The following is a 25173-nucleotide window of genomic DNA, read 5'->3' on the forward strand; positions in this document are numbered from 1 at the left end:
ACCACTTAGTGTATATTTATGTTTGCTTTCAAACTTGATTGATCTTTTTGGGGTGCTAAGTATATGAAAGAGCACAGAGGCTAAAACCCACACCATGATTTTGTGGATCCCAACCAAAGTCCACGTGTGATTTCACCATTTACACAATAGGAATGGGCAGTAGCAGAGGCCACATGAAAACCCAGACATAAATTAACAGGATTTTGCTTTTGCAAAGAACCCGTCAATGTTCTATATGTTTGTTGTTATTAAATTCGTTTAGTTGATGAGGCCCTTTTGTCTTTTTTTTTTTTTTTTTTAAGAAAGAGAGCTTCTTATAGTGTTTAAGAGCAGAAATATGGAGCCAGGCAGCCAGTATTTATGTTCTAACCCTGCCACAAACTAACCGAGTGATAATGATCCCAGGAAATGGACCTTGGTTTCTCAGCTATAAAACTGTGGGTAATAATCTCAGCAATGTAGGAGGCAATGTATGTAAATTAAATTTCTGTTGTTTCAAATTACTCACTTTGAACGTAAATGAGGTAATATATATAGAGTATTTAAAACAGTACCTGGCACATAATAAATGCTTAATAAGTGTTAGTTATTCTTAGATTATTTCTACCTACACATATGTGAGAATACTATTGTGTGAAATACAAGGGCATGCTGTCTCGTTCAAATACGATTTGGCAAAAACAACAAACACAATAACCAAGATTCCTGCTTAAACAACATATTAGCTTGGGATATAACAGGGTAAACAAAAGCTCCTTCTGTGACTCATTCCTGTTTTCTAATTGCCTGCTCCGGCGCTGGCCCTCAGCCAAGTGCCAGTCGTTAGCTACACCATGGACAGGTACACGTAGATGTGTGCATATAGGAACAGGCACACACAGCGCCTGTTGCTTCTCCTGGCTGCAAAGAAATGACATTAAAAGTGAGTGATTTGAAACAAGTGAAGTTTAATTAAAAACAAAATTAAAAGTTGTTCCAAGCCCGGTGCTTCAGCCAGCAAGACTCAGAGGAAATTAAGAAGAACTGCTAATAGCTGGATCCAATTCAAGAGCCTCTATGAAGAGAGTGAGGAACAAAGTCACATTCTCTTTAGATGAAACAATTAAAGATCTCTTCTGAGAAATACTCGCCAACAGTATCCCAGGGCCAACAGGAGTGTGGTCTGCTGGTGGGTTGCTTCTCTGACTCTCTCATTTCCATGATGGGAAAGTGCCCTGAGATTCCCCCAAGTGGCATCTTCCATGGCAACATAGAAGGACAGGGATTTTGAAAAACCAGACTTAAATGAGTGGAAGGTGGGGACGAATTCCTTAAAAACACAAAAAACGATCGTCACTCACTGTCTGAAACTCTATCTTGCCTTTGAAATTTCAAATCATCAGGCTGCTAAGAAAATTCTAAACCCTCTCGAATTATGGATCTCAAATAACGAGTCAGCAAGTGTTGGCTGAGAATTGGGGACTGGGTGCCAGGGTGACTATATCATTTGGCCAGAGTGCAAAGGTGATGGGAGATGGTCAAAGATGAGGCTAAAATATATTCTTGCTCTCACGTTCTACAATTTAGAAAATGTTGCCAAGCTGCCTACTATGCAATATGCTTACACTGTGCTGCTCCCACACTCTTCCTCCTGCACCATTTAAAAAATATAGATACTTTTATTGATTTCAGAGAGGAAGGGAGAGGGAGAGAGAGATGGAAACATCTATGATAAGAGAGAATCACTAATCGGCTGACTCCTGCATTTTCACTGAGGATCAAGCCTACAACCTGGGCATGTGCCCTGAGTGGGAAGTGTACCGTGACATCCCAGTTCCTAGATCAATGCTCAACCACTGAGCCACACCATCTGGGCCTCATCTGCCATTTTTAATTGACCCGATATTTTGGATGCGACACCAACTCTGACACTCCATTCAGGACTCGACTCTATGACAGATCCCCTGCCCAAAATGTTAATGCTGCATTTGAAATGGCCACACCTGAAGTCCTCCCACTCACAGGTCAATCAGCACCAGAATGGGGGCTGGGGACAGGCCACTTTCTCCATCCCCTATCCTGGCCCTAATACTGCAGCGAGACATCACCTGAAGTATTATTAGAATGACTCCAGCTCTCAGGAGAGCTGCCATACAGAACACAGAGGCAGCCGGTAGTAACAGTTTTCATCCAGGCAGGATTTGTAAAGGTCCTAACCCTGCATGTTCCTCAAAGTTGCTTGCATTTTTCTTTTCTTCTTTTTTTCTACAAACACAGACAAGGCTCCTGCACTGAACAATGGAGTCTTCACAGTCAGCCTGGTTTGGAGTGTGTCAGCATCCCAGTGTTGCAGAAGACTGAGCTACATCACACGGAAGGTGGAGTTAGGGTTTACACCCATGTATTCTGGTGTTGGCGTTCATGCTCATTACCCCACACTTCACTGCTGGGTAAAAGTGTTTTTATTTTTATGTTTAGAGTTACCAACCTATCAGGTAGAGGTTGTCTCTGACCCCTTCTCCTTCTCTGCCCCTCCTTACAATTAGTTGCTATATTGCCTTGGTTCTAGTGAGGCTTAAAGGAACATTAGCAGGTGCTATTGTTTACTGTGCACTGACTAGTGCCAAGGGGTGGCCAAGTGTGTCCTAGTCAGTCATTCAGTTGCCCTTTGAGGTGGTTTATTGTTGTCATGCCATTTCACAGAGGAGCAGACAGAGGTTTAGAGGTGAAATAACCAACTCAGTGCTACGCAGCTAGGAAATGTTCAACCCAAAGAGTGTGGTTCTACAGCTGAGACTCTTAGACATGGAATAAGTAATTTTATTTTATTATTTTTAAGATATCTTTATTGATTCCAGAGAGGAAGGGAGAGGGAGAGAGATAGAAACATCAATGATGACAAAGAATCATTGATCAGCTACCTCCTGCATGTCCCCTTCTGGGGATCGAGCCTGCAACACAGGCATGTGCCCTGACCGGGAATCAAACCATGACCTCCTGGTTCATTGGTTGATGCTCAACCACTGAACCATACCAGCCGGGTGGAATAGTCATTTTAAATGAGCTGAGTGCCAAAAGGAAAAGACTGGGACCATTTAATAGGAAAGCCTAACTTAGATGATGAAGGCAATAATGACAACCATGCCAATAAACACTAGCATCTCAAAGTGCTTCCAGTCGCCAAATATTCTACTAAATATTTGACAAATATCTCATTCATTGTTCCTAAGAGGAAGGGACCAGTACTCCCGCTGTACAGATTAAGAAACAAGCCAGAATAGTTAAGTGACATTAAACGGCTGTGCATTCATAGCCTTATCTTTTCATTGACATCTTGCATTGCTTTTTGCACAAGCAACTGTGTCCTCTAAACCAGTGGTAGCCAACCGGTGGTCCATGGACCACTGGTGATCCTTGAGGTTCGAAACGTTGGCGACCACTGCCCTAAACTCTCTTGTTTAAAATCTCCCAGTGGTTTCATGAGCCCTGATCACCTCCACAATAAAAGCCCAACCCTGAGACGCCTGCTCTTCCTGTCCCACTCCCCGCTTTGTCCTGTCCCAGCCACATGGAGTCCCAGATGTTCCAGATGCTGCTCCTATTCCACCTTTTCTCATGCTATTTCCTGTGCTAGGAAGATGCCCCTTCTTGTCCTCACCTTTATCTCCAACAGAGCAAATACTCTCGTGCCCAGTCCCTAACCAAATCTTCTTGTCCGAGAGCTTTGCCCAGATGTGTGCAGTGGACAGCACTCCAGGCCGCCCTGGCCTTATGACTTGTCTGTGCACCCCACCTGGTCCAGATTATGTTCTGTCTTTGTTGTAGTCCTGCTTGATAGCTACCCTGTCATTTTAAAATAACATGTGTGATCCCCATGAGGGCACAATTAGCACTTTCTGGGTGCCTGCTATGGTGTATTTTCATGTCACTCTACTTCATCCTCACTGCCATCCTGTGACTCAGGGGCTAAGAGCTGTGCTTTTATAGATGGTGAAATTGATGGTTCGGAGGAGCGAGGTGACTCACCTCAGCTGAATAGTTAGAGGTGGAGGAATGCAGATCTGAACCTGAGGTTTCCAGATTCTACTGACTTCAGAGAGGAAAGGAGATAGAGAGAGGGATAGAAACATCAATGATGAGAGAGAATCGATTTCCCAATTCTAAATTTCACACTGCTTTAGGGCTGACTGTGTGTGTTTGTCCTAGGATATGACCCCTGACACTCATCAAGTCAGCAGAAAAGACTTAATGCATGGATTCACCAAGAAAGCCCAAATGGCAACTGGGGTTAAAGCAGAGGAGGGGTTGTGGGGAGACCAGGCTTCAGGAGTGATTCGGGCTGAGGATAAGATACCAGGTCTTTAGCAGAGTCTCAGAAAGTCACCAGCAGCTGCCCAAAGGCCCAGGACTGTGCAGCTGCAGATCTATTTCACTTAGATTATCCAGAGAGCAGTCAGGGAGGAAGGCCAAACAGCAAGATTCTGCTGGGCACCAGAGCCAGGATGGGAGGGGGGCAGAGAAGTGGGAAGGATGTGGAAAGAGAGAGTGCAGGGCAGGAGGGATGATTCCTCTCATCTCATCATTTCCCCTCTGAATGTGATGCAGAGTTCCCCTCCCACACTGTTGCTGACACCCAAGATGTTCAAGGTCCCTCGGCAGCTGAGCTGGGAGCTGAAGCTGGAGAGGCAGCCTTCCCACCACGGACTGGCTACCCACCACTTCCCTTTGCATCCGGCAGCCCTGGAAGCTCCCAGTCCCTGCACGAGCTTGGCGGTGATCCTTCTGTGATCCTTCTAAGCTTTCTTCAAATGGCAACTCGTGGGCTGTAAAAGTTTGCTTAGCTGCCTGTGCTTCCAAGATCCTTGCTCTGGGGGCTGCCTGGATACAGAGCGGCCCAAAACAAGGGATGCTAACAGGCGGCTGCATACACACTGCGAAGGTCACGTGCATAATGAGATGAGTAAAGGGTAACTCTGCACCCCGACGTGTCTCATTCTACTTTTAGAATGTCAGGGCAGAGATAATTTTAAGTACTACCTTGTTTATTTTCTTCCCACATTTTACAATGAAGTAACCAATGTCCGGAAAAATACAGAGGAGCCGAAGGTCATGGTGAATTCTTGGCAGAGCAAGAACACAATCGTAGTCACTGAATTCTCCGTCTTCCACATTCTGTAGCTGCTAATTTGAAATGAGTCTTCTCACCCCTTTGTGACATTAAGGCAGCCATGTAAATTCCTTAGGATCTAGTTTCCTTTACATTTAAAATAGGGATAATGTCTGGATCTACCAAATAAGGTAATAAAATTAAAAGAGATAATGCTTTACCAGACATTCGTACAAGGCCCTCACTTAGTCATGTTCTGCAAATGTGACCAATTGTTAGCGCTGTTATACAACAGTCACAGGAAGGCTTGAATAGCAGGGCCCTGCTCAGGTTCTGCCTCCTCAAGGCATTCTCTCCTTAAATCACTCCCATCTGCAACCTGGGCTATGGTATTGGCTGCCCCTCCTCTCTGTTCCCACAGGTCCCAGTGCAACCCCAGTGCACTCCCACACTGCATTTTGCATTTCATCTTCTTGGTGTGTTTCCACCAACTGGGGAAGGCCAGAGGTTGTGTTTTATCCATCTCTGCCTCCCTAACATCTGAGCATGCCACAGATAAGGATATGTGTAATACACTCACATGCCACTTAACAAGAGAGATACATTCTGAGAAATGCATCCTTAAGCAAACCTTCATTGTGCAAACATCATAACTCACTTCCACAAAAGTAGGTCCTATGGTATACCACCCTGACAAAGGTGCTCCATCGTAGACCATTATGCTGAGCCTGACTGTATTTGTTGACCACATGAAGGGAGAGAAAAAGGAAGGGAAAAAAAAACAGGTGCTATGCGTATATGACAAGGGATTAGTATTATTTACCAAGAAACTTTTAACTATCATATTTCCTTCTCACCAAGCTAAGCCTCCCAGAAGCTGTACTTTCTATTCACTTGGCCCCATCCACTAAGATCTCTTTCCAACCCTTTCAATTTCATATATAAGAAAGCTATGAACAAACAGAAAGGGTAAAGAACAACATTGTCAAGAATCTTACATACACTCACAGCGGGCCAAGGTTTTTCACACTCATCAGCCTACTAACACTCATTGGAGACAAGGAGTATTATCATAGCTTTTAGATGGCAAAACTGGGGCTTGGTGGGTGGATTAATATACCCAAGGCCACAAAACTGGAAATCAGAAGACCTGAGTATAGAACCCACATCTTAACCTCTGTACCAGGCCACCTTTTCTCATTCCCAGCACCACACCACTGACTGATTCAACACTACATCCCCGTGCAAACACCAAGCCAACATTAATGGACCATCTAACTCCATAAGTGTCACTCGAAAGTCTGAATGTGTGCATTCACCAAGAGCCCAAATGGTAGCCAGGGCACTCCAACTCATCAAACCTCTCACTCACCATTTGCTGCTCCCAATCTTAAAATGAAAGTAGCCTCCTCACAACAGAATAGATTATTAATGAGGAAAAAAAAAATCAAATTTCCCTACCTCTCTCAGCCATCTTCTGCCCCAGTTCCAGTGACATATTTTTTGGACTCCATTTGCTATCAAAACACAGAAATTAGTCTCCAATTTTGGCGTCAAACTCAGTTATCCCTTTTGTTAAGAAGGGAAATTAGCAACAATTCATCCTGGTTGGAAGCCAAGCTCACATCTCAGCTCAGAGTGTCATTAAAAATCCTTAATGACACTGGGTATATGGCGGCTGAGATATCTTTAAAAGCTTGAACTCGCTCAGCTGCTTGGAATAGGCTTACAGAGTTTATTTCCCCTCAATACCTTATCGATTTAAACCTGGGGATCAGTTCATATTTAAGGATCACATGGTTGAGACATTTTTCCCTTCCATGATTTTTTGCACTCAGACTTTGCTAATGCAGAGATTTGAGGGGGAAAACAAACAAAAACCCCCAACAATGCTACTCTAGGGGGTATCCACAGCTTCCTGCTCTGGCTCAGGGCCATCGCTGAGCAAGTTGTCCATTAAGTAGGAGAAGAAGGAGAGAGAAACAGTTTTCACGGCATATAATTACGTTACCAGCTCCATCGCAGATCTCATTTTCATTCTGACTGAAGCCCAGCCTCGCCTTCTCCCTGCGCTCTCTCTCAAATAGTTATTAAGTTTGGGTTGGAGTTCAACCTCTTCTTCCTGATTTCAGTATATTAATATGGTTTATTGGTGTTGCATGGCCACCTCCCACCTGGGTGTTCTGAATCTCAGCTCAATTTATATTTTCCCCTCTTCTGGGCTCTGGGGTAGAGCTTGTTTCGTTGGCACGTTGGGGGAGAACTGTGAGGTTGATTGCAGGTTTTTATCTTTTGGGATAAGAACAAAAACCTGGGGAGTGAAGTCAATCATAGAAGAGGAGGCGGTCTCCGATTTCTTGCACTGTCATTCCCCAGGACATATCTCCTCAGGACATCTGGTCCACCTGCCAGCTCTCCCTCCCTTCATGTGTTTCACAGACATACTTTATTTTATGTCCACTGAGTCAGAGGCTCCGTCAGGGATCAGAATAGATTAAGGCATGAATAATCTGGCTCTTGCCCTTGAGGAAACTTAAGTCCAGCCACTGAAACCATTTCTTCAAGGCACTAATGCTATGTGGATACTGTCCAAGGTGCTGAATGCAAGGAGCAAAGCAAAGGAATGTAACCTCTATCCTTAATGGGCTTACACTGCAGTGAGAGACCCCAACTTCAACTAAATACATACAGAATTGCAGACTGACATCAGTGCTATCAAGGAACAGTGCAAGGCTTTAGAATAATAGTTAGTAGGGGACTTAACAGAGGCTAGGTTATGAAAAAAAAGAGGTCAATCACTGCAGGGTAGATGAAGTTTGTCAGGGAGATGAAGTTTGTCTCCTAACTGGCTAGGAGAGAGAGGTGGGGAGAAATGTTTCAGGCAGTGAGAGTGGCCTTGGGGTAGAATGCAGCCAGGGATATTTAAGAATTGATGTAAAGAGAGTGACAGAGAGTGAGGCTTGAAAGGCTTCAGCTTGATCTTGCAGAGACCGAAAGGTCTTATTAAGAAGTTTGGTCTCATCCTAACCAGCTTGGCTCAGTGGCTAGAGCACTGGCCTATGTATTGAAGGGTCCTGAGTTCCAGTCTGGTCAAGGGAACATACCTTGATTGCAGGCTCCATTCCCAATATGTCTCTCACATTAATGATTCTCTTTCTGTGTGTCTCCCCCTCCCTTCCACACTCTCTAAAAACCAATGGGAAAAATATCCTTAGGTGAAGATTAACAACAAAACAAAGAAGTTTGGTCTCTATAACAAGTACACTAAGAAGTATTTGCACAGTTCTCAGGGCAGATGAAACATGTTGAGATTTTTTATTTTAAAAGATATGTCTGCTGTGTTGAGGAAACACCTGGAGGAAGCAAGATTCAATACAGGGGGCCGGTTCTTAGGACTAAGGCAATTGTTCAATGACACAGACATAACAATAACGAGACAGGAGGCAGATGGTGTGATCATTAGAGAGGTAGAAATACAGTTCTATGTAACTTTCAACCTGCATAGAAAAAAATTACTTCTGACTTTTTTTTTAAAGAAGTTTTGGGTTTTTAAGAAAATTTTCTGGAGGGAGGAGATAATTAAGTGAGGACACAGAGATGGGTAATTCCAATATATGGAAATGCTAAAGGGTTTTCCTGGTGGACAGCAATGTTTAGCCAAATGTATATCAAGAGGCAGGTACAAGGTAAGTCAACCTATTTGTGTATCTAGCATTAAGAATGTGTGAAGGAGTAATAGTCCAAAAAGACAGAGGCCATGCTGTAGAGCACTGTACACCTGATCAGGGTCCCTGGTACCCAAAGATCTGCCATCAACCTGGGAATGGGGGGTGCAGCTTAGGGAACATAGTCACTAATATTGTAATAACTGTGTACAGTGCCAGGTGCATACTTGAATGATAAGGGGGATCACTTGATGAATTGCATCATTATCTAACCACGGTGCTTTACACCTGAAACTAATATAACATTAAATGTCACCTGTAATTGAAATATTAAAAAAATAATAAAACAAAGCCCAAGATGATTCCAGAGTGCAAATTTTCCGAGGAAATACTCTTTTTAGACAAGTTGCTTGGCAGTGTGTGGCTCAGCAGCCACCTCTGGTGTGGTGGGATTTCCCCCCCTAAGAGTTGAAAATCACTGCAAACTAGCCCTGTAGTCAACTAGGAACCTCATTCCGCATTAAAGACACAAAGCTGCAGATTAGCTCACTCTCCTGGCTGAAAGGCATGAATTAGGGGTGGAAGCAAATAAATGTAACCAAGATTCATTACATACACTTCTGTGTTCAAAAGCAGCTACAAGCTTATTGAACATTTCTTAGGTTGGCAAGGAAACTTTAGAACCCAATTCCTCAGTCATAGGAAACAGAGAAGACTTGAATACCATCTTACTAAAACTCCAAACATGATGCTAACAATTTAACTTGACCTTAAGTGTGTGTGTGTGTGTGTGTGTGTGTGTGTGTGTGTGTGTGTGTTTTAGCCAAATAATGTATTCAAGATATATCCCTGATCTTCACCCATTCCTGAGTCTCACTCCATTTCTGAGTTTAGGCAAAGAATGGTAATGCTCATGGAAGAGATAGCAAAGAATAAACAGTCTGCAAGCCCTTAATATAAGTGTTTTTAAAGTTTATATCCAGATAAAAAGGCTCTGAATCAAAATACCAAAGTGCCTAAGCCAAATACATGCTTTCCTTTTCTTCTTTAGCTTCCTAGAAATGTGGTCATCTATTCTCAAGAAATTCTCTATGACGGGGAACTCATTACCTTGCAGTGACCCCCTTCCAATATTAAAAAAATATTATCACAACGACTAACATTTATACGATTTATTGAGCCATTGCTAGGTCTCAGGTACTGAGCTAAAAGCTTTATGGGCATTATTTCATTTATTCATCACAATAACTCTATAAGGTAAGTACTGCTATTATCCCTACAGTATAGACAATGAGGCTGAAGCTGAGAAAGTAAAGATATTTTCAGACTAAGGTTAAATCTTCTCCCATCTCTGACCACCCTCATCACCCACAGATTTCTAATTTTGCTTCATAGGGACTTCCAGAACAAACCTGAACCCTTTTAAAGACAAATATAATTTCCATGGTAATTTTTGTAGAAGTGTGGGGCATGGAAGGGTCTTGGATCAGGGGTCAGGAACACTTGGGCTTTCAGACATTTGCTTCAGTTGTGTGTGTTAATCTGGCACAACCACATGTGTGCAAAATGAGGATGCTAAGCCCTGCCTCACACTTCTGCTATGAGAACTGAACAAGTCACTTCATGCAAAGTATTTTGAAAATCACAGTGTTTGTAACAGACATGCTCAACAGTATTAAATTTATTTTTGTCTAGGTTCTTTCAACTCTTATAGAAAGATTCTATTCCACCCTTTTCTTAAGAAGTCACTAGATATCCACAAAGTTTTTCCAATAGCTTGACTACAATCTTCTCATTTGGAAAACTTCAAATACATCATTCATCTTCTCAAAGCACAACTCCCAGAACTGAAGAGAACAGACCAGGGAACTCTATTTGTCATGTTGTCTGTCTGCATTAGAGTGGAATCACCTCACCCACTTATTCTAGAAAATGTAATCCTTTTAAAGCTGTCTCTTCCACTGGCCAGAATATTGGGTGACTATATCCTGACTTACATTTGGAACCCTCAAGGGATGCACAAACTAACAGAAGTTTTTAATATTAACCAACTACCATTCATTAATAATGCTACCTGCATGGCAATTTGGATGAAGTCCAAAAACCCTGTGATCAGGGCCACTTTATTGTAAAATTCATAGTGGATCATTCACATTATATTCAGTGCTATGAGAAACCACTGGAGTTGTGCCATGAGGCAGCTCCATTAATATGACATTGATAAAATCAAAGATGGGAGAAACCAAAGCCCCTTACCAGGACTGCAAAGGGTCTCAAGGAGTTATTATATCTATTAGGCAGAAGGAAAGTAACTCAGAGATATTGATACAGCTCTCAAACTTCTGTTAAGGGAACACCTAAGGTTCTCATTGAAAACATTAATACTTGGGCTCCACTCCTAGAGAACATGATTCAGTATTCTGGGGATCACTGGCCCCGAATGAACCAAATACAGATGATTTATAGGCTCCCGCTGAAAAAACAGTGCTGCATTCCATAAGTTTGGATGCAAACCCAGGCCACCTCTTCAGTATGTACTTAGCAGGGCAAAAAGCCATTAGTGGCCTTGAGAAGGCTCAGACAAAGGAAGGGGTGCTATCTGCCAAGGGCTTGGATGGGACTTTTATTTATTGTTCTTGCCAGCTGGGCTCTGGACAAGTGCTATATCGTGCTGACCTTTCCCTATAATGGGCAGTAAGTATCAAGTATAACGATGTTGTAGCACAAGGGCAGAAAGGCAGAATTCATTTTCTTCCTGAACACCAGACCCATTACTCAGCCCCATCCAATATTTCAGCACCACGAACAGCTCACAAAGGCAGCATGAGCACTCTCTACCAAAAATAAAGGTTCATGGGAGCAGGTGATAAAGATGAAAGCTACCTAGTCCATGGTCCATCTTAAAGCAGTAAGCCATTTGCTTTATGGAAGCAGTAGGCCACAGAACGAGTATTTGAATTCATGCTTGTATTATTCTATAGTCTTTGCTCTTAGTTACTTGATCCCGTTCTTAGCCTCTTAAGACTCTCATTTATACATGTGTAAAAATTAATGTTGAAAATATAAACGTCTCCATAGCATTCTACAGTGAAGAAGGAGGGTAAAATGTAAGGTCACGTGCCATCAATCGTGACCTTAGCATAAGAGTGCTAAACAATGAGATTGGAAAAATCAGAACGTCAAAGTTTGCCTCTAATTTGATAGGAATAAACAAAACAAAACAAAAAAATAGTCTTTAGGCCAGAAACTGAATATATACAATATGAGAAATACTGAACTTATTTGTATTTTAAAGGAAAATCAAGTAGGGGTTCATTCACCATGGTGAAGTGGAGGCAATCATAGGATGTATTATAAATCTGAGTGTTTCAGAGAAAGGAGGTGAAAGTTCCACTATGAACAGAAAATACTGAAGGAATGGTATCATGTTCTAAACACAGTCACTTCAAATTGGAGATGAAATTGAGTTACACTGAGGCAAGGCTGACAAATAAAGGGTCAGAATCTCAAAAGCAGCAATATATATCCAATGGGAAAATATTTTTTTAAGACATAAAAGGTAATAATGTGGTGGTCCCCTCAGGGAAGGGCCTGGATTGGGAAGGAGTATAAGAAAGCTGAGGTGCTGGACATGTTTCTTGGTTTGATCTGGGTGGACTCCTGTGTAAAATGGCATTAAGTTGCATAGTTGAGATGCCTCCTTTATCGCATTCATGACAAACTTCAATATATTTGAAAAAGGCAATGTCAAGTGAGAACCAGGGTTTGGGGTGTGTAACGTAGAACACTTTCTGGAGGGCACTTTAGCAATAGACATACAGCACCTTAATCATTTCCGCGGACCATGCTTTGCAAATGATTACACTGACTACAATATCTCATTAATTCAAATTAATTGAGTGAAGAATAAATGGTAGGATATGATACTTATAAAATACACTTACAGGGAATGAGATAGGAGTACTCTTCAAGAAATTCCAACCAAACTTATACAGGCTTCTGTGTCAAATTTTTAAATTATTAAATAAGATTTTGCAGAGAGAGGGGGAATTTTTAGTTTGGAATAGGACCCTCAAGCATTATCACCAACCATGACTTATCTGATATAGCTCAATCTTTCTGCACTCACATTGGAATTTTTTTTTAATCCTCACCCAGGGGTATTTTTCTCCATTAATTTTTTTACAGAAAGAGAAAAACACACTGATATGAGAGAGACACATCGATTGCCTGCCTGCCTGCCACACGTGCCCTGACTGGGGCCAGGAATTGAGCCTGCAACCAGGGTACACGACCATGACCAGGAATTGAACCTGGGGCTCTTCAGTCTGTGGGCCGACATTCTAACCACTGAGCAACCTGGCCAGGGTTGAAATTCTCGATTTAAGAAACTATATCCTTGTCTGTGGCATAAATGCAGTTTTTAGTTGTATTCATATAGCCCAGGGCTCTAAAGGATAAGGACCTCTTCCAAATCTTTTGAATGCCCCCTTTCCCCTGTGATGTAATTCTAAGGTGGGGTCCTGCGTGGAAGATATTTGACCAACCAGGGGTACAAGGTGCCCATTAGGCTTGAGGTTCTTTAATGCTCAGCTCTTACCGTCTGCAATGAAGTGCTCAGGCACATGCAGGGTCACCTTCACAGTGAGCGGACAGGACATCTGAGTGCCGCACACCATGGCCAGGATGCAGGAGCTCACAGCGATCAGCGTCAGTGCCGTCCTGTTCACAGGGCTTTTCAGCAAACCTGGTGGCACAAAACACACAGACACCTAAGTCTTTGAGGTGAGGAAATGGCATAGAGAAGAAACGAGGGTGGAAATCTTGTTATTTTCCAAATGGGGAGCTGGAAAAAACAACATCTGTATTTTCCAAATTCTGTTTGCAATGGTGTCTCAGTGGCCCCTCGTTTGGTGTTAACTCTCGGAACATGGGCTTATTATTCCTTTTGGAAAAGACAAAAATAATAATAAAGCTTCCTGAAAATCATGGCAGTTCTCCACTCCACCACTCCCATTTAGGTTGGTCAGTCCTGATAATAATTAGGTGATGTTAAACTATCCACTGTCTTTGAGGACCACTGAGAAGACTCTGTGATGTTTAATTCATAAGGCTGAGCGGAATGAGTGTGGGCTTTGGTGTTTGACAGTCATGGATTCAGATTTGAACTTTAGCTCACGTTGGCGGTGGGACCTGCATCATCCCTGAACTCCAGTTTTATTATTGGTAGGAGGAGAGTAATAAAACATAGCTCACAAAGTTGTCATGATTACATGGTAGTGTGTACTTACCATGTCTGTTACCTAAAAGGATTTCACTTTTAGAAACTGTCAGAAGCTGATCACTTATTGTCAATTTTACAGGCCTTTACTGATCACCTACTATGTGAGAAAGACTCAGAAGAAGAATCGTTTCTTTTCTTTGGGAACTTACGGGCTGGGCAAAAGGAGGCTTAACCACAGCTAATTGGCATTCAAAGCAAGTTGTGTTAAGAGCTAATAGACAGGGTGTCAGATGGGGAGGGGAGTTTTGCCTGGGAAAATTAAAGACAATTTCACGGATGCAACGGAGTGAGTAGATTGGATCTGCGTGGCAAGGAGACCACTGGGCCAGCAAAGAAAACCCATGGATTATGTCCGGAGCCCCCACTGTGTCTCATTCTGTAGGCTTTGCTATTCATATCTATTTCCCAGGTTTGATTTACCATTTTTTTTAGAGCAATGTCTCCCAAATTTCTGTTACCCACAGGGGTGTTCTTTGGAGCAAACCTTTATGCCCAAACCTCCTGGAAATCCATCTATGAATGTCCCAAGAGCAAACAGAACATGTTCAAAGCTGCACACATAATCTTTTCCTGAAAGCTGCCTCCTCCTCCTCCTCCTCATCATCATCATCATCATCATCATCATCATCATCAGACAGAGAGTGAGAGGTAGTGAGAAGCCCCTGGCATTAGCGAGGTGGATGCCCTGGATGGCCAACAGCATCTCTGAGAAGGCATCTCTGGGATCTGGTCAACACAGCCACAGACATGGGTGTGGACAGCAGCAAAGTGGAAACTCTAACTCAGAGTACCATCCATTCATCCATCTGTCCATCTGTCCACTAATCAACCAACTTTTCACTAATCAACCAACCATCTGGCCTCCACAGGCTGATTCCTGAAGCAGGAAGAGCTGATACAGAGCAGGTGTGGAGTTGCTCATACTGTCTCCTTGGACCCAGGCTGGGTTAATTGCATCCCCCATGGCATTTAAACCCTCACTGGAACAGGGTCTTTAAGAGTCAATGGGGTGGTGAAGGAAGTCATATCAGCTTAATGGCCCTCAGTTTTCTCATCTCAACATCAGGAATAAAATGGCATCTCCTTCAGGAATCTTGTAAGAACTAAAGGAGACAGCAGATATCAAATGCCTCACACAGTGTCTGGCACATGGAGGCGCTGGTAAATGACTGTTTCCATGCCCTACAATGGTATTCACCTCCTTGCTGATGGAAGAAACCAGGACTCATCTACCTCTTTGTACAACATGTTAACAGAACATCATAGGAACTGATTCATTCTTTACAGAAACGGAAGACAAAAAAGAATGGTGAGCAAAGGGAATATTATCAGAGAGGGAGGGAGGGGGACAAGATGAAATATTATCAGAGAGGGAGGGAGGGGGACAAGAGGGAGGGGACTGCGTCCTGGGGCGGCCACTCACTTGGTGAATGCCTAAGCCACTATAGCTGGCTCTGAAGTCTGAGGAAAAGAAAGCATGCAGGTGAAGTCTCTACTAAGGCCAGGCGACAGTGGGAGCAGCCACGGGGATTGGAGAGTTTCCATGGCAACTGGACCTGGCAGGGACTTCTCAGTGGGACTTTTTAAGAGTTCCTGGCCCAGGAACCTAAAGAAACATCAGCACTTAGCTCTGAGTATGTGCTGTGGACAGCAGCTCAGAGTACCCGCCTCTCCTCTTCTAGGTTCTGCATTGCACTGTAGGAACAGGGACAGGGAAGAAAGACTCCCTTTGTCCAGTACTTACTGTGATCTAGGCACTATGCCTAGCATTCACATCTATCTCTCCATCCATCCATCCACTCATCCATCTATCCATCCGTCCATCCGTCCGTCCATCTGTTCGTCTGTCTGTCCGTCCATCCATCCATGTATCCATCCAGTCAACCAACTTTTATTGACCATCAACTCTTTCCCTGCACTGTTGTAGGTACAGGGGAAATGATATTGAACAAAACAGCCAACATTCTTGAAACTTACCTTTTAGTGCAGAACAATCACTCATTTACTCTTTACAGTGAACTTTTATTACTGCCCTGTTTTACCAACAGGGGAGCAGAACAGTGAAAGAACTTTTCTAAGGTCACCCAATCACATGTGGCAGAGACAGAATTAGAACCATTGCTTCCCATTCTCTGCCCCATATCATACTGTCTCCTACTTTACCACAGAATAAGGATTAGGCAGCAATGGCATGATGCCACCCTGGGGCCCTTGTGGGCCTTTGTACCCAGACACGCCTATGTTCACATACACGCCTCGCTTAGCCACACAATCTCCACGTGACACCTACCAATTGTTCTAACCCTAAGAAGTCAAAATGTCTTCATCTGTAAAATGGGAACAGTGGTCTCCTTTCAGAGCTGATATGAGAACAAATAAGATTATTCATGTAATTGGAACAAAAAAAGAGTTTGATAAGTGATAGTTCCAGATCATGACATTAGTATCCACAGACAGCCGAGGTCACTGTTACCTCTGGCACACACCCAAGCTTGCAGGTCCCGTCCCATCCCTTTCAGGGGAGCAAGCTGGGCTGTAGGAACAGAATTTAATCAAGAATATTGATGGCTGGAGCTGGAGAAAGTTAATCTAATTTTCCTCTCATTCCCCCTCCCGCTCACCCCCCAACCCCTTTCATGGCAGAAGAGGAGGGCGTAAAATGCATTGCTGGGGAAATTCGACAGGAAATAACTCAGCATTGTTGATCCGCATGCTGCCTATAATTTGCGCTTTGATTGATTCCCTGTTTGGAAATGCCAGGTTGAGAGAAGAAAATCAAATTTAAGTTAAATTTGGAATTAAATCAATCACATTTTACAATGAAGAAAATAGATCTAACCCCATCAGTCCACTGTGTGTGGAAAACTTAAAGCTGCCACACGCCCATTGATTCCTTCCTTCTAATATTCCCGGGGCCCAAGAGACTAGGCTCTATGCCAAGAAGTCATTTCTTTCTTAAAATGGCATGTGGGATGAGAGTGGGAGGGGGAAAGACAGGGATTCTAGATACCTAGGACATTAGGGTGGAGGATTCCAGGAGGAATAAGCTGGGGCTTGGTTTTAAATGTAGAAATTTATATCCAAACCCTTCCATTTCATAGTTGTTTAAGTTTTGGCAAGTTCCATACACCCTAGAGCCTCAGTGTTCTAATCTATAAAGTGGAAATGCTCATCTCTGATCGATAAAGAAGTTGTGTGGATGAAAGGGGGGAGAGTAATTACAACACGAAGCAAGCACGCTCAGAGATCTACATGCTCTTGGTATCTTCCTTTCATCTCAAGTCCTCAAAACCTCACTGCCCGACACTTGTCATCTACATGGATATCAGCAGGACATATGGCACTTGGTTTGAGTTAAAACTCTGGCTAATACACTTAGCTGCTAACCCCCATGGATAAGTCACCTTCCTCCTCTCCACTAAGCTTCACCATCCTTACCTGGAAATTGAGTCATTCAATAAATAGTTATTTAATGTGCACCTGCTATGTGCCAGATGTCATATTTCTGCTCTCCTATGATTTCCGGTGTCTATAACTATGTATGAATATATTAGGTTTAATTGATTCCCTGTGGTGAGGAAATGCCAGGTTGAGAGAACAATCTATGAAAGGAGTGAATGAATGAATGAATGAATGTTGAAATGTTGTTCCACATTCTACCAAGAGGTGTCAGTATGGGAACATTGCTATTGGTTCTTTTCTAGTCAAATGCATTCAGTCACTTTCTTCAGCAAACTCTGGTCCCTGGCTGCTCAGAAATCAATCATACCTGGAGCCCTTGGGAAGTTGCGCTCATCCCGCACACCAGCGTGACCAGTACAGACTGCTGGTGCCCCATTAACCTCACTGAGCGCCTCAGGGGTTCCTGTCACACGTGCACTCCAGGACCTCTGTGCTTCTTTGCTTATTTCTGGAAACTAAAATTGGGACACATCTTCAGACAACAGACAGTGTCACGCTGGAGGCAGGTGGAAGAAGTATCTGAAACTGGGGCTTTCTCAGAACTCTAGGAGAGCTGGCTGCCTCTCCTCAGCCTGACTCCTGTTGGGATTCTGCACATGCTACTCCAGCGCAATGTGCCAATATGAAGCAACCTGTCCCCCGTCTCGCCCATCTGAGCCAAGTCTTCATCTCCACCCCCTCTCTAACTCTGCCATGAGCTAGTTTCTGTGTCCTCTGGCTCTCTGACCTTGGCACGCTCAAGTCCATAGAATCCTTTAAATCAGTGGTTGGCAAACCGCAGCTCGTGAGCCACATGCAGCTCTTTAGCCCCTTGAGTGTGGCTCTTCCACAAAATACCACATGCAGGCATGCATGTACAGTGCAATTGAAACTTCATGGCCCATGTACAGAAGTCAGTTTTCGGCCTGGGTGAGTCTATTTTGAAGAAGTGGCGTTAGAACACTCAAGGGGCCAAAGAGCTGCATGTGGCTAGTGAGCCACGGGTTGCCGACCTCTGCTTTAAATGATTTGTAATTTTCCTCATTTCCCACCTTCCACAGCATTTTCCTCCATGAGGTCTGTGCGAGTGTCTCTCCAGTCTTTGCACATATGCAAGACTGCAAACCCAACCCTGCCCAAGCAGCGATGCTGCTCTCAGACATTTGTACCAAACAGTCCCAGAATCCCACTCTCTAAACCAATTCCTGCTGCCACGTCAAGCAGGATGCACCTAATACCTCCTCTTCAGGGCAGCTAGTTAGTTAAAGGTGGAGATGAGGCTACCTTGAGCGTCTTTTACCCCAAACCACACATTACTAGCTTTATTTTGCTAAAGTCATATTTTGAATCTTTTTATTATATTTTTCTTTACAATGGCTTTCCTAGTAAACACCCTCATCATCATCATTGTCGTCACCACCATTACTATTAATATTTATAAAAATGTGTGAGCCAGACAATATAACTAAAAATTTTGCACAAGCCTCTCACATATCCATCACAGAAACATCATGAGATCCTGTCTATTATCATGCAAGTTTACATGTGAGGGAACTGAGGCCTCCATTGGCCAAAGGCTATGCAACTCAAGGTAACAGGACTGAAATTGGAAAATTCTGACATCAGAGTCCAAGCTCTAACCTTTTTAAAAAAATATATGTTTTTATTGATTTTTTGAGAGAAAGGGAGAGGGATGGATGGATAGATAGATGGACAGAAACATCAATGAGATGGAACAAAATCCATTGGCTGCCTCCTGTACACCCCCCACTGGAGTTCAAGCCCGCAACCCAGGAATGTGCCCTGACCGGGAATCAAACTGGTGACCTCTTAGTTCCTGTGATGACATTCAACTACTGAGTCACACCGGTGGGACTCGAGCTTAATATTTATCCTCCATTATCTCTCATTCAACATGCTAGAGGTGGCTAGATCACTAAACAAGCAACCTTACCTGCCGAGCTGCTTGTAGACCTCAGCTTGCCCTGTGATCCCCTGGAGATGGTGGGTGGAGTAACCTCATCATCCGACCTTATGTTGACCTCAGGTTTCCAAAGGAACCTCTCTTAAGTGCCAACCAGAACTTTAGAAGGAGGGCAGAAGGTGAGAGGAGCTAGCTAGGCAGCCAGACAATACTACATGGCCTCCACTAGTTCACTGTGCTGCTTGGGGCCACAGTGTTATCTGTGAGGTCGCTGGGGGACACCGTTGGCCAGCTCTGCTCCATGAATAAGAAGAGTTTCTACAGTGTAGGCATGGACTGTGGCACACACTGGCAACAGGTGCTGAGAGCCTGGCTGTTTGGGTTTCTCTATGGCACCTGCAGATGGCTGTGCCTGTAAGTGGAAAGAGGACTTCAAGGTGAGGACAACCGGGATGGGCACAGGGGTGGTGGTGAAAATGGCACAGACAGTGCCATATATTTTTCAGTTCTTATTTTCCAAATTGTTCCCAAATATCTCATTCACATTTCACCAAAACCCTATACAACAGGTCTTGTCTCCAGTATACAGATGAGGAACCAGAGTTCATGGTGAGTGAACGCATGTGTAGACACCAGAGGAATAATTGGACAAAGGAGCCACAGGTCCTGACCCACAGCCTAGCGTACTTTGTGTGACATGACACTCAGGTCACACTGGCCAGGTTAGAAGGTGGGATTCCAATCTGAACCGATACCTCCTGACCCACTGACCACACGAGTGTATCCAAACATCCCAAGGAGCCAGAGTGGTATTAGGCACAAAATAAAATGTATCATGGAAAGGAAATGTTTCCATTTGCAACCAATCAATCAATCAATCAATCAATAAATGTTGGCATACATGCTATACTAAATATTCATCTCTTGAAGTGCTAGAGTAGATATCTGTTATCAGAATCTCCGAGAAGAAAAAAATAAAATAAAATAAAATCCCTGAAAAAGGCCTTCATTGAAGTCTCTTTAGCAGAATTTCTCCTGATGTTTTCTGAAAGTATTAATATATTGCGGAACTACTATTCTATGGGACAAAATAGGGGAAAAAAACACAATGGGTTAGCATAGTCATGTATACAAGGGTTGCTGTCAGTGATATCAGCATCTGTCCAAATTCACGCTTGCACCTATGCCAGGCCCTGTGTTAGAGATTCTATGCGCATTGAGTTATTTAAACTTCTCAATAGCCTTGCAAGGCAGGGAGTACTGTCTCCCCCTGAAAATGGGAAAACACAGACTTAGCCCTGGGGAAGTGACAGAGGAAAGGTTCATGGTCCCTGCTGTTGAACCCCAATGTCTGCACCCTTCTGATTCCAAAGGGTTCAAAGAAAACGGAGCTTTAGAGCCACAGGAAAATGCGTGCAAGGAAGGAAAAGAGGCGAGTACAAGAGGCCAGTCCCTGAGACTATTCAACTGCAGCTCAGCAGGCTGATGGAATGCATTAGGGGCAGGAGAGAGACGCTGTGCTCAATAGATGAAATTGCTGTGCGCGGGTAAGAAGCTGTGGAGAGGCTGATTCAAAAGAGCTGACGTTCCGGGAAGGCTCAGAGGTAACTGGGGAAGGAGGAGGGAAGACAGGTGCCACTTGGGTTTCAGATTCACAGGTGCTCATCAGCTGGCATTGACTTTCTTTTTAAAGACCCATGCGCTGAATCCTGGGTTCACCCTCTTGTTTCACTGCACTTCCCAATTCAGCCCATACCACTGGTGGAATGGAGAGCTGGGGACCACGTATTGGGTGTTGAGGCACAGAGAGTGGCCACAGTTTCCAGGGCTACCGACAAAGACCAGGGCCGATCATCTCCCACCCCTGGGAAAGGCTCGGTTCTCCTGCCATTTCCAGCTTGCTAAGTAAGCCACTGTTCCCTTCTCCTGGAATATGCCACTGGACTTTGGCCCAAGGCTTGTGAAAGCAGGAGAGATGTAGTGCTTACTGTGCATTAATATTCCCTAGGTCTGCTGCCCTTTACCTACAGAACCTCTTTTATTGCCTATGTCCACTGTCTCCTCTAAGCAATTCTGCCACTATCTGACACGGGAGGAAATAGAAATTCAGAGAGCTTAATGGACTTGCCCAAAGGCTCGGAACTGCTAAGGGACAGAGACGGAATATGAACTAAGATGTACTCTTCTGGTTTCACATGAGGCTTCCTGACCATCAGTTCCCCTGCAGGTCTGAGACACCGGAAGGACAGTTGACCTGAGGACATGGATTCCAACATCAAGGGTCTTGCTTAGCATCCAAATCCTTATTCTAGCAAAGAAAGGCACTAAGGCCCCTGTCCTTTCCTGGGTGCAGGAGTTCAGCTGCTGCAGATCTGGGGACTGAGTTACAAGGACAGCTATCTCCAGCTCCTTAAACCGGCCGGCCTTTGTTCCTCTGGTTTTCCAATCCATCGCCTCTTCTTTAGATAATAAACATTCAGCAAAAGCACGTGCACAATGTATTTAAACACCCAGGTGCAGATAAACAACTTTTCCTTTGGGTCTTTGAGCAGGGAATATACAGGAGGAGATGAGAAGAAGAAAGAAGTGAGGAGAAAATGTCCCTGCAAAGCATTCCTGTCCACAGAGGCCTTTACCCATTTCAGGCTGACATTCTGGGCCCAAACCTTTCAAGGCTGCTGCTTTAAATCTGCCACCTACAAAAGAACAAGAGTGATCTTAGCCTCAGGGGCATGCCAGACCCACACTCTGTCTTGGTCTCTAGTGGCAAGAAAGTGGCAGGGAGCTGTGAGAATATCTCTGTACTGGGAATCTAGAGACCAAACTTCAATACTGGCTCTGCCCTTACTCACTGTGCAGCCCAGAGCAAACCCCATCCCTCTCTGGACTTCTGTCTCTCCTACTATATCAGGGAAATCCATTCATTCAACAAACCTGAAAGACATCCACATTCGTTCACATTGTCAGGATGTGGTATCTACTAAGCGTCAGGTATTGTGGTAGATGCTGAGGGATCCAAACCCTTATCACAAAGGATGAGGTCTTGTAGACCCGGGCCTCTCCAGTAGAGGACAAGGAGAGGCCCTGGGGTGAGAGGCAGAACTCTTATTCGGCAAAGACAGTCTCTTAAGCACAGCAGGCCTGTTCCACCCTAGGAGGCTGAAGAGCATCTAGGATAGATTGGAGAACCTGAAGCTTTGTGATCAGCCATTCCTCAACTCAATGACACAAACAAGCATGAGTCACCTGAAGTGAAAGGTAGATCTGATTTGGAGGAAAGGAGAGAGGTCAGGGGGACAGGGAGGCAGTTCTAGAATGGCTCTGAATGGTCCTCGCCTCAACCTTGGGTAAGTTTCTCCTTAACAAGTTGATCCTGTTAAATGGGACACAGCAAAAGCGTGACCTGTCACTTATAAGATGAGGGTCCAGAAGACGGAGACTTCTGCTTCACCCCCACTGTCTCTGCCTCTTCTCATTTTTTGGCTTGGACAAAGCAGATGTCATGTTGTGAGTATCTCTATAGAGAGGTCTGCATGATAGAAGATGGAGCGAAGCATCTGGGTACCAGCCCGTGTGGAAATGAATAGGGATAGGGGAAGCAGATCCTGCCCCAGTGGAGCCTTGAAATGAGCACCAGTGGACAATTTCAAATTTCATGCAGCCTCATGAGTAACCTTGAGCAGTAGGATGACTCATGTGGGCCTAATTCCTGGCCCACTAATAAATGTTTGTTGAGATAACTAATATGTAATAAACACATGTTTATTGAGGCAATCCATGTCTGTTATCTTAAGCTTCTAAATTCAGGGTTAATTGTTACACAGTCGTATGTACTGAAATCAATAACTGAGGGAGAAAAGTCCTCATCCCTCGCAACATATTCAGAGACCTTCAGGTTTTCAGGAGAACTTCACTCATTTACAGAAGGTCCCCCAACTATGTATTGTGTGCTCTGCCCTGAGCACATTGAGGGTTTCCCTAGGAGCCAGGCACAGCCCAGACCTGGAGGGCCCTGGCTGGGGTGGGTCAATAGGTTGAGCACTGTCCCATGTACAACAAGGTTGCCAGTTCGATTCCCTATCAGGGTACATGCCTAGGTTGTGGGCTCAATCCCCAGTAGGAAACATAGTATTTTTTTTTTTTTTTGAAAAACCTAGAGGGACCAAAGGCAGGCAGGCGAGGTCAGGGGAAGACATGATTATGCCAGACTAGGGCAACTGCCAGGAAGGTTATCTTCATTCTTTATAACCTGGGAAGAGCTGGGAGAAGGGAACCACTGAACTGTGCCTGACAAAATCAGCGGTGGCTTCAAGGGGCAGGAAGTTCCCTTTATCTCTACAAAGTCATTTCTTTCTGGAAGACTGCATTTCCACATCAATCGTGGAAGCTAAGTTTGTGAAAAGGAAGGCTTGTGAGCTCTGCAATCAGACAAATTAAGCTTGAAACCCAGCTCAATAATTTCTCAACATTGCCGACTTAGAAAATCGATATGAAGGAAGAGCTGAAAAGAGGTCCTTATGTTCCCACAGCGCTGTGCCAAGCACCAGCCCTGCCCAGCTCTAGTTGAGGATGCTGGTGTAAATCATTTCATCTCTTCAGGTCTCACGGTCCCCGCGTGTAAAGCAGGGATAATTAAAATACCGGTTTCGGAAGATTACCTGAGCTAAGCAATGAGTTTTTGCCGCGGTGGCTGATAATACAAGGTTCGGTCATTTTAGCTAATATCGTGGAGAAATTACCTTACTTCTTCATGCCTCTTGGGCATGTAAAGTCCTCAGTGCTTTGCTTGGTATGTATTGAGTGCTCAGGGACTGTCTGCTGCTATGCCTATTAATATTATTAAACTGACCCAGTGAATTGTCAGTTTCCCCTAGACCAGTGGTCGGCAAACTCATTAGTCAATAGAGTCAAATATCAACAGTACAACAATTGAAATTTCTTTTGAGAGCCGAAAACCGACTTCTGCGCATGGGCCACAAAGTTTCAATCGCACTGTACGTGCACGCCTGGTATTTTGTGCAAGAACCACACTCAAGGGGCCAAAGAGCCTCATGTGGCTCGTGAGCCGCAGTTTGCTGACCACTGTTCTACACTAAGGGCTGGCCAGCAATGATGTGTCCAAGTCAGGCATTCTCCTGTGTTTATAAAAATGCTCCCTACCCACCCTGGGGGCACTTGGCTCCCTGCGCTGGGGAGAAAGGGCTCCGTTTATTTCTGCAGGAGCAGCTGCACTGAGGCATCCCTCAGGCAGAGAAGCTGGGGACATATCAGCAGTGGTTCCCTGAGTTACGGTAATTCAGATGCTACACACACCTGCAGCTTCCTGCATGTGCCGTTAAATTTACGGTACAGCAGTAATAGCGACATTAGCACGTATTTATTTACAAAATGCCCACACCTGAACAGCCTAAAGAGCTCAAATAGACCCCTACTAAATTTTATAGAAACTGACACAGGTCCCTCTATGCGAGAATGTGAATATATGTGTAAATGCATGAGAATTGAGATCAGGATGTAGGCATGCTTAGAGGAGGAGTAACAGCAGCCCTGGGATTCATAACTATGAATTCCTTCTTCCATTTCCATCATGTGCCAGGACCAGCATCAGCAATGTTGCTTCCTTCTTGGTTTTCCAGTCATCTTCAGCTCCAAGAGCAAAATACACTATTGCAAAAAATCAGCAGAGTTCAAATTCCCAGCTTCACCAGTTCCTGGCTGCACGACCCTGGGATGGTCATTAATGCTTTGGGATTCTCAGGTTCCTCAAATGATA

The 25173-nt window shown here is 44.1% G+C and overlaps 1 protein-coding gene across 3 annotated transcripts in view; it reads right to left on the reverse strand.

Moving 5' to 3' along the window:
* The window catches only part of ASTN2 (astrotactin 2), a 700862-nt gene that overhangs the window by 410345 nt on the left and 265344 nt on the right, over positions 1–25173 (reverse strand). For all 3 annotated transcript variants that reach the window (XM_084898878.1, XM_084898877.1, XM_084898876.1), the window contains one exon: positions 13352–13498. In XM_084898878.1, coding sequence (XP_084755004.1) covers positions 13352–13498 — 147 coding nt within the window. The remainder of the gene's footprint in view (positions 1–13351; positions 13499–25173) is intronic.

The sequence above is a fragment of the Pipistrellus hanaki genome (assembly GCF_964339955.1).
Source record: "Pipistrellus hanaki genome assembly, chromosome: 11".
NCBI lineage: Eukaryota > Metazoa > Chordata > Mammalia > Chiroptera > Vespertilionidae > Pipistrellus > Pipistrellus hanaki.